Below are 12,456 nucleotides of genomic sequence, written 5' to 3'. Positions count from 1 at the left end.
GAAGCATCCAGCTACCACCAGCTCCAGGATGGCCGTTCCGATGTAATGAGAGTTGAGTCTGTTTCCACTAAAAGTGGAAAAATAAATAAGACTCAGTTTAGAAACAAAACAGTCCATGTAAAATTTGATTTTTTGATACCATATCTCCCTGAGTATGTTTGCTTTTCAACGCGTCTAATTTGAGCCAGCTCTACATTTTACAGTGTTACCCCTTCGGAGTTAACCTCTCCCCTAAGCTGTAGTTCGTTACCGCTGTTGTTCATTAAGATTTGGTGGAAATGTGCCCTTATTTCTTCATACCTTCTTATTTTTACCTAGCTGGATTTTTTTTCCTCATGCTACTGTGATTTGCTTTGCTAAAACAATGCTCCCAGCGAAGGAAAACCGCGGGTTGAATTGGAATTGTGGGAGGCAGTCGGTTAATCCACAGATTATTGACACGGTGGACCCTAAATGCTTCAAAGGCACCATTATAGTCCATCGTGTCTGTGCGTACTTAGGGAGCTTTAATCCACGGATTACAGGTTCGTAAATGCTCCTGCCCTCCCAGTTACAGCTGGTCCTGCCAACGGGAGCTGCCACATCGAGCCGGCTGTGGTGCTACACACAAATATTTCTCTTTATGATCCACAGAGGCAGCACTACAGCCCTGCGTCCCCATCGGAGTCGCCTTCCTCGTCCTGCCCGATCCCGTAGGGAAAGGCTTTGGGCTGGTGCACGTCTCCGGCACAGAGGCTGGCAGGGGCTCCTGGCAAGGCTCCCACAGCCCTGCGTGGTCCGTGCTTTTCCACAGGCAGGACCAGACAACAACTTTTCAGGCGTGCTGCTCTTTTTAAAACAAAAAACCCAAACAAAAAGCATACTGAAAAGTTTCCTGATCCTTTAGGGAATAGTAAGTATTAAATGGCAGGCCCTCGCTTTTCCCCTCCGGTCTCCCCTCAGCAAACAAACCGAGCAGCTCCCAGTAAATACTTAAAATTTCAAAGGCATTATTTTTCCTTGTTTGCACATTAAAAATAACTAATTCTGTAACAATTCAAATTCGGAGGTGGTTTTCAACCTCTCTGTTGCCGAGATGCTAACTCTGTATGTTGAGGTGGATATAGTTGTGTTCTATATGTCTGGAAATGAAGTGTATAATGGAAAAGCTCACAGCCTCTTTATTTGCAACATTCCCATAATAACTCAAAGAAGTCATACAGTGCCCTTTTATTTCCAAAGCTGGACTTAACTCATGTCAATAAATCTACAGAGTTATTATGAGATGCAGCGTGGGTAATGTAAACAACAAAAAAAAAGAAACCCCAGCACACCAGAGTTTAAAAATAGGACATAAGGAGGGAAAAAAGTTAAGTAGCCATAAAATAAAAAGAGAAGAAATGGAACGCAAAAGCACCATGGCAGGCAGGGCCTTGAAATTGTCCCTATTAAATGACAGTCGTGCTCTTTCCCCTCCCTGCAGTTAAACATGGGGGTTTATTTATTCCAGATTCATTTGCTTCAGGTAAACCCAGATCTGTTTTGTTTTATTACTGTAAATCTTTTGCTGATGTCTGTGGCCTGCAGAGGTAAAGCACATGATTTTCATAGATCAAGGCATTTGAAGATGACTTGTGAATAGGTGTTGCATGTGGTGAATCCAACACTCGTGTTCCCTTGTTACAGAGCTTAGGTGTGGTCAGTGACATTGAGCCTTCCTGTGAGCGTGTGTCTGTGCATAAAATACATCCACAGTGAAGTCCAAACAGGCATACACAACCGCTTCCATCCCAAACAGCCAAACAAAATAGGTTCTTGGCTCACAGGGTGGGATTTCTGTGATGGGATGTAAGTGGGGAGCCCCTGATACCTCGTGAGGTACTTACGCCCTGCGCAACCACTGTATTTTGCTGGGAAAAAAACCTCAGCTTGCTTAGGGCAAGCAGAAAATACCAGAGGCTTTATCAGTGAAATAAAAATGAGGTGATTTTATCCACCCTCGAGGCCACTTGTTTCTGGCTCCGGTTGAGGATGCACCGACCCCACCAATCCCACAGGCTGCGGGAAGAGGTGCTGCCACAGCTCTAGCTAATTTGTCCCCCAGCTTGGCACCTAAGCCAGTTGCAAATCATGTTATTCTGCTTATAATTGCAGTTTACCTGGGTACTTGCAGGCCTTCCACATAGATGAAGTTTGTTATACAAGATTCTTAGAGCCTGGATAGAGGGCTTGTGTACATGGGATTTTGCAAAGGTTGGGTAAGAGTCATGGAATGGAAATCATTACAAAGATAGGAATGAATTGTAATAATCATAAAATCTACGATCCCAAACAATAATTTTCATGTATGTGCTTATAGCTCCAATTTATAAATGGACCAGACTGCTGCTTTCATTTATTTATATTTTGTGTAATGGAAAAAAAAACCCAACCTCTGGCCAGGTGGTAAATTCTGAGGTGTACAAATGTACAACATGCATTTTTCATCTGTTGATCTATTTGGACAAATCCATATAGGTTTATTAAGTAAACCTTTTCTAAGGTGTGGAGTGTTTGTTCAGCCCCGGAGCTGCTTGCCTGGGGACAGGACCGCTGCCTTCCAGGTTAAAATAGAAGGAAATGCTGACTAGCAGTGCTTTGGCATTGCTCAGCCTGCCTGGGCTCAGCGTCCCAGCATCAAAATTGGGTGCCCTCATCCAGCTGGAAGGTGATGGGGACTCACTAGATGCTCCCTGCTTCCCCGAGAGGGTCAGTCTGCAAGAGGGAGAAAGGAATGGTGCTACAGATTCCTTTCCTTTGGAAAGGAAGGAATATAAAAGCAAGTCATGTTTTCTTAAGGACATTTTCAGTGGTGCTGTTGTTTCTGGTCTAGAGCCACTGGCATCAGCCTTGCCCAGGAGGACGGGAGGTGTGAGATGGGAGATGCAGGATGGGAGTTTTCATCTTCACACTCCAGTTCAAGGCTCAATGTCAAGAAAGTTTGGGGGAAAAGCGAAAGGTAAAGATGGGCCATTAGAGGGCACTTTTGCAATCCTGGAGAAGGAAACTGGTGCTTATTATTTCACTTAGGACTGTTTATTTTGGCGCTCTCTTAAATTCAGTGATAAACAGCAGGCAAATCCCTCCAGTCAGCAGGAATATATCAATAAAATGTTGACTCGGAGTTTAAAAGAAAAGAAAACAAGACAAACTTTTAGAAAAGGGAATAAAAGGCATTTAGGAGGTGGCACAGGCTGGAGAAAAAGAAATCACACAACGTATTTAACATAATTTGTATGGCTTTGCAGTGCAGTGCTTGGGCCTCAGCTCATACCTGGCTGCTGAAAATGAAACTGCCTTGGAGCATGGCACAGCGAGACAAGAAAGTTGTTTGTTGGACGTTTCCAAGGGCTGGGTGGACGAGCAGGAATTCATGTGCACGCATCTAGCAAGTGTATTTTCTGTGGGCCTCTGTCACAGTCATTGCCCAGCAGTGAACTTGCCCAGAAACGTAGTATGAATAAATGATTTTTTTGCTTCCCTCTTGATGTTTTGCGTGAGTTAGAGAGGATTTAGCTTAAATCTCTGCCGAAGTTCTGTGAGTGAACTGCAAGAACCGAACTCAGTTTATTAACTGGTGTGAAAGGGTGGTATGACACTGACAGCACGGTTCCGAAAACTGAGAGTGAGTTTTGGATGCCTCTTTGCTCCTGGGATATGAAAGTGTCGTGCATGAAAATTGGGCCCATTTTTAGCCTCTGAGGTGGGACAAGTGAAAGTGAAAGCACTCAAACCCATATTCCCTTGTAAAGGAACAAAGATTAGAACGCTTTTCTTTTTCAGTAGCAGTCGACAACTTTACAAGCTATTTCGGGTATTGGAAAGGCCAGTGCTGTCTGCTGAAGCTGGGCAGCAATCACAGAACTAACCTTAATATATCTTTTGTAGTTATTTTTAAGCCAAAATGTGTTAACATTTAGATAAAGAAATCAGAAACAAATCTGTAGGTTGTTGCTACACTGGGGTTGCTAACAGGGACGGAAACAATACCTGCAAGACTTTTTTAAGTGAATTAGCTAGTGAAATTATTTAAGAAGTGAGGCTTAGCCTGGGTAGTCCTATAATCAGGAATGGTTTATTTTAATAGAGGTTACATTGCACTGGAACTGAGTATGGGAATAGAGAGGATTGCAGTTTCAAGGGGTTCACATGGAGGACGCTGTCTGCAGAAAGTGTCAGAGTTTCTTACCTAACCAAATAATCTGTGGTAACTGTTGTGATTAAGTTGGAAAGAATTTCTTCCCTGTTGGCCAACGATAATAGTTGAAAAATCAATAAACAGCGTGTTAGAGCACACGGAACTCATCCCACTTTGTGCAAGAGGAGGTTTCTGCTGACTTTGGTGACTCAAGCCAGCAAGCATTTTGACTTACGATCTTTGCTCCAAAAGGTCAAATGTCATTCACTTTGCTGATAAGTATCAACACTTCAGTCTGAATTGGAGGAAATACGTCTGTTGTCATCAAAAGCAAAGTCAGGACTTGGTTGGGATAAACTTTGACAGATGCTGGGAGAGCTAAGTCAGGATTTAACTGTAAGTAGTAATTCTGTGTCTTAGGTAAAGCCCCTTACTCCTTCCCCGTCTGTAGAACAGAGCACTGCAGCAAACTGTCATTTAAACATCTTAAACAATAATGAAGCTCACAATTCATGAGCTGTGAGTGCCAGAAATAAAGCGTTACAAGCCCTGCGAAGGGGGACCATGGCCATGTGTTGCTGTCACCAGGTTATCACTGAATAAGTCAGGGTGCAGCCTTCTCCTACTGCAAAGTAACTTCTGGCAGCCTTGGCTCCAGAAGCCAAGAACCTCAGGGCTCCCCAGCACACTTGCTGCTTGCTCTCAGGGGGCACAGGGCTCCTCTCCAGTCTCCATGCCCACCTGGGAAACTGCCAGGTGAACCTCAAGCATTCGCTTCCATCTTTCCCATGGTTTTCCACTCCAGAAAGGGAGGATCTAGCTGCAAATGTAGGAATATGTGGTGGGCCAGGAAGGGAGAATGCTCAGGAAGGTGTAGTAGCCCTTGGTGTGAGGGAAGACTCAAGCAAAAAGGAAGCAAAGATAAAATTGCATCCTGGCGAGGGAGTTTTCAGTGTGCGTCACTTATGGCTTGTAGGATTACTTTGTGATTCGCTACGTATTTCTTTTCCCTCTTGCATCACAGGTTTCAGTGGGAAAAATAGATGAAGGGCGGGGAGTGAGCTGAACAGCACAGGTTCAGCAGTAGAAAGCAGTGTGGGAATGAGCTGAGGTAATGGGGCCTGGGACAGCGGAGAGGAAGGGTGGGCGAGAGCATGGAGGAGCTGTGTCATTGGTGGAAGGAGTAATTAAAGGACAATGATGTTAGAGGCAAAGGAAGCAATAGAAGGATGAAAATAGCCCTCTGAGGGTCTTGCTGGTGTCAGGACACCTGCTGTCTTGCATGTGGCCAGCTGTATTTTACCATCCTGGGAGCAAGATGGACAGATGCCACAGCCTCCTCCCTGCACATGCGGAAGGGGAGCTAGAGACAGCAGGGTGGGGGGATTTGGGAAGATTTGGGGGTGAAAAAGTGGACAAGACCCCATGCTGACTATGCAGATTCCTACATTCCTACATGGGATGCCAACACCCGCTTGCAGGAGCTTTAGCAGGGATGTGGTGATACTGAGAGGGGCAGAGATTGACAGGCTGCTCGCTTTCATGAAGAGGAGACCAGGAAGGGGAACGTGGAGATCTTGCATTTGCCAGGGAGTGGGACTTGCTGAAAGCTTCTGAAGGTCTGGAGGAGGTGGGCTGGTGCAAGTAGGAGGGTCCTGTGTTGTGACTGCACTGCACTCCAGTGGCTCATTTGGGGTTTTTGGAAGATAAAGTCGAAGGAGGAGGCTGCTGGGGCTTCCCTCAGGGGCACCTGTTTGTATTTTTGTGAAGTGCTTGAAGGGGGAAGGGCAATTTTATTATGGCTTGGACTACATCATGCTGCTTCTTGAGGAGCTTTATGTTTGCTATTTTTACATAAAAGACTAGGGCAAGGTCAAGTGGAGTGGGAAAAAAACCCATCTCAACAGTAGATTTGATCTTAGAAGTGAAAAGAAAGAGTTTGTTATAAAGCTGTAATTAATTTACAATGCACAACAAAGAGTGGTGCATGACCACACATTCAGACACATAACAAGCAGATAAAAGTGTTCCCAACAGGTCAGCTTTTTATCACACTTCTCCCCAAAACCAGTGGCTAACAAAGTTTGGGAAATGGTCTAAGCTTCTTTTTCTAATTTTTTTTTTAAAAAAAGCTATCATTTAGCAATTAAAACTCCCTGTTCTTGTACCAGAAAAAGGCTTTGTTTCCCCCCTACCACCACCCTATACCCGAGCTGTTACATATGAGATCATCTACTATACTGAAAGGAGATTTCCAGCCTGCCCTGCTGTATATGTTAGGATAGTCATTACTGACCTAGTTGTAGACATAATAATGAAAGGCTGAGATTATGAATTATTATGCCTAATTTGTAAGGGATTCACTGCTTTTGTGTTTCGCAGTTCCCATCAGTCTTAAGGATTAAGCCCTGCTGAATTGCATGCTAATACCAATGTGCTTTGAGCATGTGTAGGTTTATATCACGCATTTTCCTAATTCACTATTTTTATAAAGGACAATTTCACTGGAAATATTTACTTTTCAAAGGATTGCTGGAAGCCCAACCAGAAAAGTCGACACAACATCCATCTGCTCTGTGCTTACGCAAGCTCTCATGTCCAGTGAGCGCTGTTCTGCTGTGGCAAAACTTCAGACTGTAGCTCTACCAAAATATGGGGAAGGATTTTGCTCTTTGTTATTGGCAGGAAGAGAAATGAATTTGCAACCAGTGCACAGGCTTGTGTTTTGATTGCAACTTAAGAAGGAAAAACCTTATTTGCATATTTAATCCAAGTGCTGTGATGATACGAGCTTAGTCTTTACGATATATATTCCTAGGGCTTGTATGGCAGCACAGCAAAGGTGCCAGCAAAGCTGTAACTCCCTGAAAGGAGGCTGTAGTGAGGGCAGTACTGGTCTCTTCTCCCAAGTAACGAGTGATAGGAAATGAAGAAATGGCCTAAAGTTGCACCAGGGGAGGTTTAGATTGGATATTAGGAAACATTACTGAAAGAGTGGTGAAACATTGGCACAGGCTGGCTAGGGCCATTGTGGAGACTCCATCCCTGAAGGTGTTCAAAAACGTGTAGACGTGGCCCTTCAGGTTTAATAGGCACGGTGGTGTTGTTCTGATGGTTGGACTGGATGATCTCAGAGGTCTTTTCCAACCTTAATGATGCTATGAAAGTATAAAGCGCATGTGATGCTGTTACAGGTATGGCCGTGTTTCAACAGTACATCACTGCGTAAGAGCCACACAAGTTTGCAGTTAGCTGAGACAATGACTGCAGGTCACTAGTAAAGTGATGCTTCACCATGGTCTTGCCCACCAGCATGGGACAAGCTGGTGGCAGCTCCCGCTGGCTGTGGTGCAGCCCTCCTCAGGTGGAACTCCCTCTCGTTTCTCTAGGATGCTCCTGCTGCACTGCCCGCTGCTGCTGCTGCTGCTGCCGCTCAGCTCCAGGCCCCAGAAGTTGCCTACCAGAGATGAGGAGCTCTTCCAAATGCAGATCCGGGACAAAGTGTTTTTTCATGATTCAGCAGTCATCCCAGATGGAGCCGAAATTAGCAGCTACCTCTTCCGAGACACCCCGAAAAGGTATTTCTGCTGAGTTCAAGCAAGGAAGTTGTACTTTGAAGATAGTAGCTTTATTTGATGACTATTTTGAAATAAAAGTTGGATCCAAACCAGAAAAATACAAATGCCAGTGTTTTGTCTGGTGAAGTAAGTAGCTCTGAGAGTTTCTGTCCCAGTCTGGCCTCCCCACTGAGGGTCTATCCCAGTTTATTTGATATCTGGGACAAGCCCAGAGCTCCCACTGACTAGAGAAGTTCCTTGAAGTGGGGCCACTAACCATGTCTGGAGGCAAATGGAGCGGGAAGCAAATTGGAAACTACAGGCTCCCTCCACCACACTTGTCTCTCTTCTTGTGTTTTAAAGAAGCAGCATAAGCCAGTCTGCTTTCAACTCCCCACTTCCCAACCTCGACCACATGGGTCAGAAAATACTGAGGTTAGACCGGGGAAGAACCTGAGGCTCCAAAGAGTTCAGGGAAGACTGGCATTGCCACCTTCCTCCTCATATCACAGCCCTCCTTAAGCCTTCAGCGATGAGAAACATTTTATGAAAAATGACATGGTGCTTGGAGGGATGTGGGAGGACAGCAGAAGGTGTGTGTGTGTCTGTGTGCACTTCTAGGATCCTTGCCTGGAAAGCGTGTAAAATATGTGTCCTGCTTTGAAAAGCATATCCCTAAATTCCAGGAAAGATCCTGTTTTCCTCATTTATACCTTTGTGACAGTTTATACTGTGCATATTTCGTGTAAGGGTAAAAAAGTGAAGCTGATGGAGGGGAGGGCGGGAGGCCAGATGCCCTTCTCTGTGTCTGGAAAAGCAAAGTGTGATCTCTGCAGCTCTGTGTTAATGGGGGACTCCCCTCACCTCCTTAGCTCTTGCCTACTGGCCTCTCCATATTCCCTCTGCACATGTTTGCTTGTAAGTAACGCTTCCGCCTCTGTTGCCCCACCAAGATCAACCCTTAGTCATGTCAAGTCCGTCCCAGGTGGTGGGCTATGATGAGGATTTATTTATGTATGGATCTGTTAACCTTCCCTAGGTATTTCTTTGTGGTCGAAGAGGACAACACTCCCTTGGCAGTGACAGTGACACCGTGCGATGCCCCTCTGGAGTGGAAACTGAGTGTGCAAGAGCTCCCAGAGGAAGCCAGTGGAGAAGGCTCAGGTAACAAGTGACTGACGTCTTCCCTTATACCTCAGAGACCTGCTTTTCTCATGGATTCAAAGCCACTCAGACCAGTCTTGGTGTGACACTGAGTCTCACAGCAGGCCCATATTTATGGTCTGCTGTTTGGATCTTCAGCCTCAGTCCTGCTCTTAGGCAGGCGACTGGCAGTGGGGAGAGCATGATAGGGAAAAAGGCTGTAAAAACGTAAAAGTGAAAGCTGAGGTGGTAGTTACAGAGTGCACTGGGTGCTGCCACAACAAAGTGTGTTTGCCCAAAGTAATTTGGATTCAGAGGGCTTTGCTCTGAGCTGTGTACACAAGATAAGAACTGGAGAGACAGGGCTGACACTGCAGCAGGGCTGAGCTCGCCCTTTTGAGGGGACTCATCTATAGGCATGGAGTTTATTTGCAGTTAAACATGTAACTGCTGCTGAGGAGAGAAAAGGCCTCTGGCTTCCAGAGCTTCTCACACAAGCGCTAAACGTCACATTGTGTATATGACATACCCCTTTGCCCCTGCTGGATTTAGGCACAAAGTTTTAGTGTGACTCAGAGTGCCAAAGCTGAGGGCCCAAGCCCAAAAACGTGCAGCAAAGACAGTTCCCCCTGGGTTTCCTAAGTTGGCGTCTCTAAGTTGGATGCCTGAAGTAGGCAAGTGAAAGGTGTTAGCTACCATTCACAAGACTCTCTGAGTACTGGTCGGGTGCAATTCCTTTTGCCCTTGTTTGTAACCTGAGTGCCAAACCAGTTTCCTCTGTGACTTGACCGAATTATTTTCCTCAGAAGATCATAGCATCATAGAATGGTTTGAATTGGAAGGGACCTTAAAAATCATCCAGTTTCAGCCCCCGTGCCATGGGCAGGGACACCTTCCACTGGAACAGGCTGCTCATAGTCTCATCCAGGCTGGCCTTGAACACCTCGAGGGATGGGGCATTCACAACTTCTCTGAGCAACCTGTGCCAGTGCCTCACCACCCTCACAGGAAAACATTTCCTCCTAATATCACTTTTATATTTGATGTAGTAGTGTCTGTTAAGAGTTTTATTGTCTCATATTCACCGATTGCATTTATAAACATGCTTTCTTTGCTTATTACCTAGGTGAACCAGAACCTCTTGAGCAACAGAAACAGCAGATCACTAATGAGGAGGGCACAGAGCTGTTTTCTTACAAAGGCAATGATGTTGAGTACTTTGTGTCCTCTAGTTCTCCATCTGGTTTGTACCAACTAGATCTGCTATCAACAGAGAAAGATACACATTTTAAAGTGTATGCAACCACTACTCCAGAATCAGACCAACCTTATCCTGAATTACCTTATGATCCCAGAATCGATGTCACTTCTCTGGGACGTACAACAGTGACGCTGGCATGGAAACCAAGTCCCACTGCCTCCTTACTGAAACAGCCAATTCAGTATTGCATAGTCATCAATAAGGAACACAATTTCAAAAGCCTCTGTGCTGTTGAAGCCAAGCTCAGTTCTGATGATGCCTTCATGATGGCTCCAAAACCAGGTCTGGATTTCAGTCCATTTGACTTTGCCCTTTTTGGCTTTCCCTCGGACAACAACTCTGGCAGAGAACGTGGTTTCTTAAAATCCTCATCAAAGTTTGGGCGCCAGCATTCATCAAAGCCAAGAGTTGACCTACATAAAGTTTGCATCGGGAACAAGAACATCTTCACAGTGTCAGACCTGAAGCCTGATACGCAGTACTATTTTGACATGTTTGCAGTTAATACCAACACTAACATGAGCACCGCATATGTTGGCACCTTTGCCAGAACGAAGGAGGAGGCTAAACAGAAAACAGTGGAACTGAAGGATGGCAAAGTTACTGATGTATTCATCAAGAGAAAGGGAGCCAAATTTCTATGTTTTGCTCCCGTTTCATCTCACCAAAAGGTCACCTTTTCTGTTCATTCGTGCCTGGGTGCTGTTCAGATCCAAGTTAGAAGAGATGGAAAACTTCTCTTGTCTCAAAACGTGGAGGGTGTGCGGCAGTTTCACCTTAGGGGAAAAGCAAAAGCTAAATATCTCATCAGGCTGAAAGGAAGCAAAAAAGGTGCTTCCATGCTGAAGATCCTGGCTACAACAAGGCCTAACAAGCAGTCATTTCCGTCTCTTCCTGAAGATACGCGAATTAAGGCCTTTGACAAGCTCCGCACGTGTTCTTCAGTCACGGTGGCATGGCTGGGCACGCAGGAGAGAAACAAATTCTGCATCTACAAAAGGGAAGTGGATGACAACTACAATGAAGAGCAGAAGAAAAGAGAGCAGAACCAGTGCTTGGGTCCAGATACGAGGAAGAAGTCAGAAAAGGTTCTCTGTAAATACTTCCACAGCCAGAACATCCAGAAAGCAGTGACCACAGAGACGATCAAAGGCCTGCAGCCTGGCAAGTCCTACCTGCTGGACGTTTACGTGATAGGGCATGGTGGGCATTCTGTGAAATATCAGAGCAAATTAGTGAAAACAAGGAAGTTCTGTTAGTGCCCCTGTACGTGGAAATATATGGAACTCCGGTCTGAAAATTATCCTGCTTCCCAGTATATGGATTGACTACTTGCACAGCTGAGAAGTTGTGGCCTGTATTTGTACTGTGTAGAAAAGATATCAACTTGTATATTTATGTTTACATAAGTAATTGTTTGAAGGAACTGAGGCTGGTGCTCTCTGGTGGCATCTGGCAACGATATTTTCTTGTGTCCAGTGACCCTCATGTGATGCTCAGTAGATGTCCAAGGTAGCAGGGAACCTTGAAGGAACTGGCACTCCTTTGCTTCCATATTGCATGAACTGCTTCTAAATTATTTTATACCTAAAAGGCTGAGATACATCATTCTTCCACCTTGTTATTCATACACAAAACTCGCAGGCGTATACCCTTTCTCTCAGTGTAGATGGTAGGGTTTCTGTAAATTATTTTATAGAGTCTTGTTTTAAATGTTTATGTTTCTATGACTGTAAACTATTAAAATCTCTCCCCAATAAAATACAAATCTAAACTAAGTATTAACTGGGCTGCACACGAAGCAGTTTCATCGCTAATGTAAATTCTTACCTAGCTGATTTTCATGTTTAAATACTGTATGTATTTCATGTACAAAGTTGCCATAACGTTATATTCCTGTACATAAAATTAAAAATATTAGATTCTATATTGTTCCTTTTTTCTTGATATCTTAACAGAGCAAACAGGCTTGGGGACAGAAGAGGCATGCTGAAACTTGAACCGAATTCAGCTAGGACATGCTTCTCTTCTGTTGCTCTTCATCTTTTTAGATGAGGTGCCTGGGGTGCAGGAGAACCACTGCTGTTACCGAGTCAGTTAAAATCCACAAGGGAGCACAGGCCGTTGAAGGAGGGGTATTTTTGGTGTGTTCTGGGTCTGCAGTGATCCAAGCGCTAAAGGAGCAGGTCAGCACAGAGGAGCTTGACTTGTCCCACGTGACAGTGGATTCTGTTTCATCATGGATTTGAGTGCTGCCAGCACTTCATAAGGAGCTTGCAGTCTGAGTTAGAGACACCAGACAATTCAAACAAATAACACACCAGAGCACCACGTTTTAT

At 44.9% G+C, this 12,456-nt stretch overlaps 1 protein-coding gene across 8 annotated transcripts in view; it reads left to right on the top strand.

The window, feature by feature from the left end:
• Positions 1-12,044, top strand: part of NDNF (neuron derived neurotrophic factor) — an 88,398-nt gene extending 76,354 nt beyond the window's left edge. For 5 of the 8 annotated variants that reach the window (XM_069855195.1, XM_069855194.1, XM_069855197.1 and 2 more), the window contains 3 exons: positions 7,546-7,734; positions 8,753-8,877; positions 9,983-12,044. In XM_069855195.1, the coding sequence (XP_069711296.1) occupies positions 7,547-7,734; positions 8,753-8,877; positions 9,983-11,376 (1,707 nt within the window). In that variant the 5' untranslated portion in view covers position 7,546 and the 3' untranslated portion in view covers positions 11,377-12,044. Of the gene's footprint in view, positions 1-4,408; positions 4,553-7,323; positions 7,735-8,752; positions 8,878-9,982 lie in introns of those variants that run through there. The other 3 variants (XM_069855196.1, XM_069855192.1, XM_069855199.1) reach the window with 3 other exon arrangements.
• Positions 12,045-12,456: the final 412 nt, after the last annotated feature.

The sequence above is a fragment of the Phaenicophaeus curvirostris genome, chromosome 4 (assembly GCF_032191515.1).
Source record: "Phaenicophaeus curvirostris isolate KB17595 chromosome 4, BPBGC_Pcur_1.0, whole genome shotgun sequence".
Taxonomy (NCBI): domain Eukaryota; kingdom Metazoa; phylum Chordata; class Aves; order Cuculiformes; family Cuculidae; genus Phaenicophaeus; species Phaenicophaeus curvirostris.
This window is presented reverse-complemented; position numbering and strand designations above follow the sequence as displayed.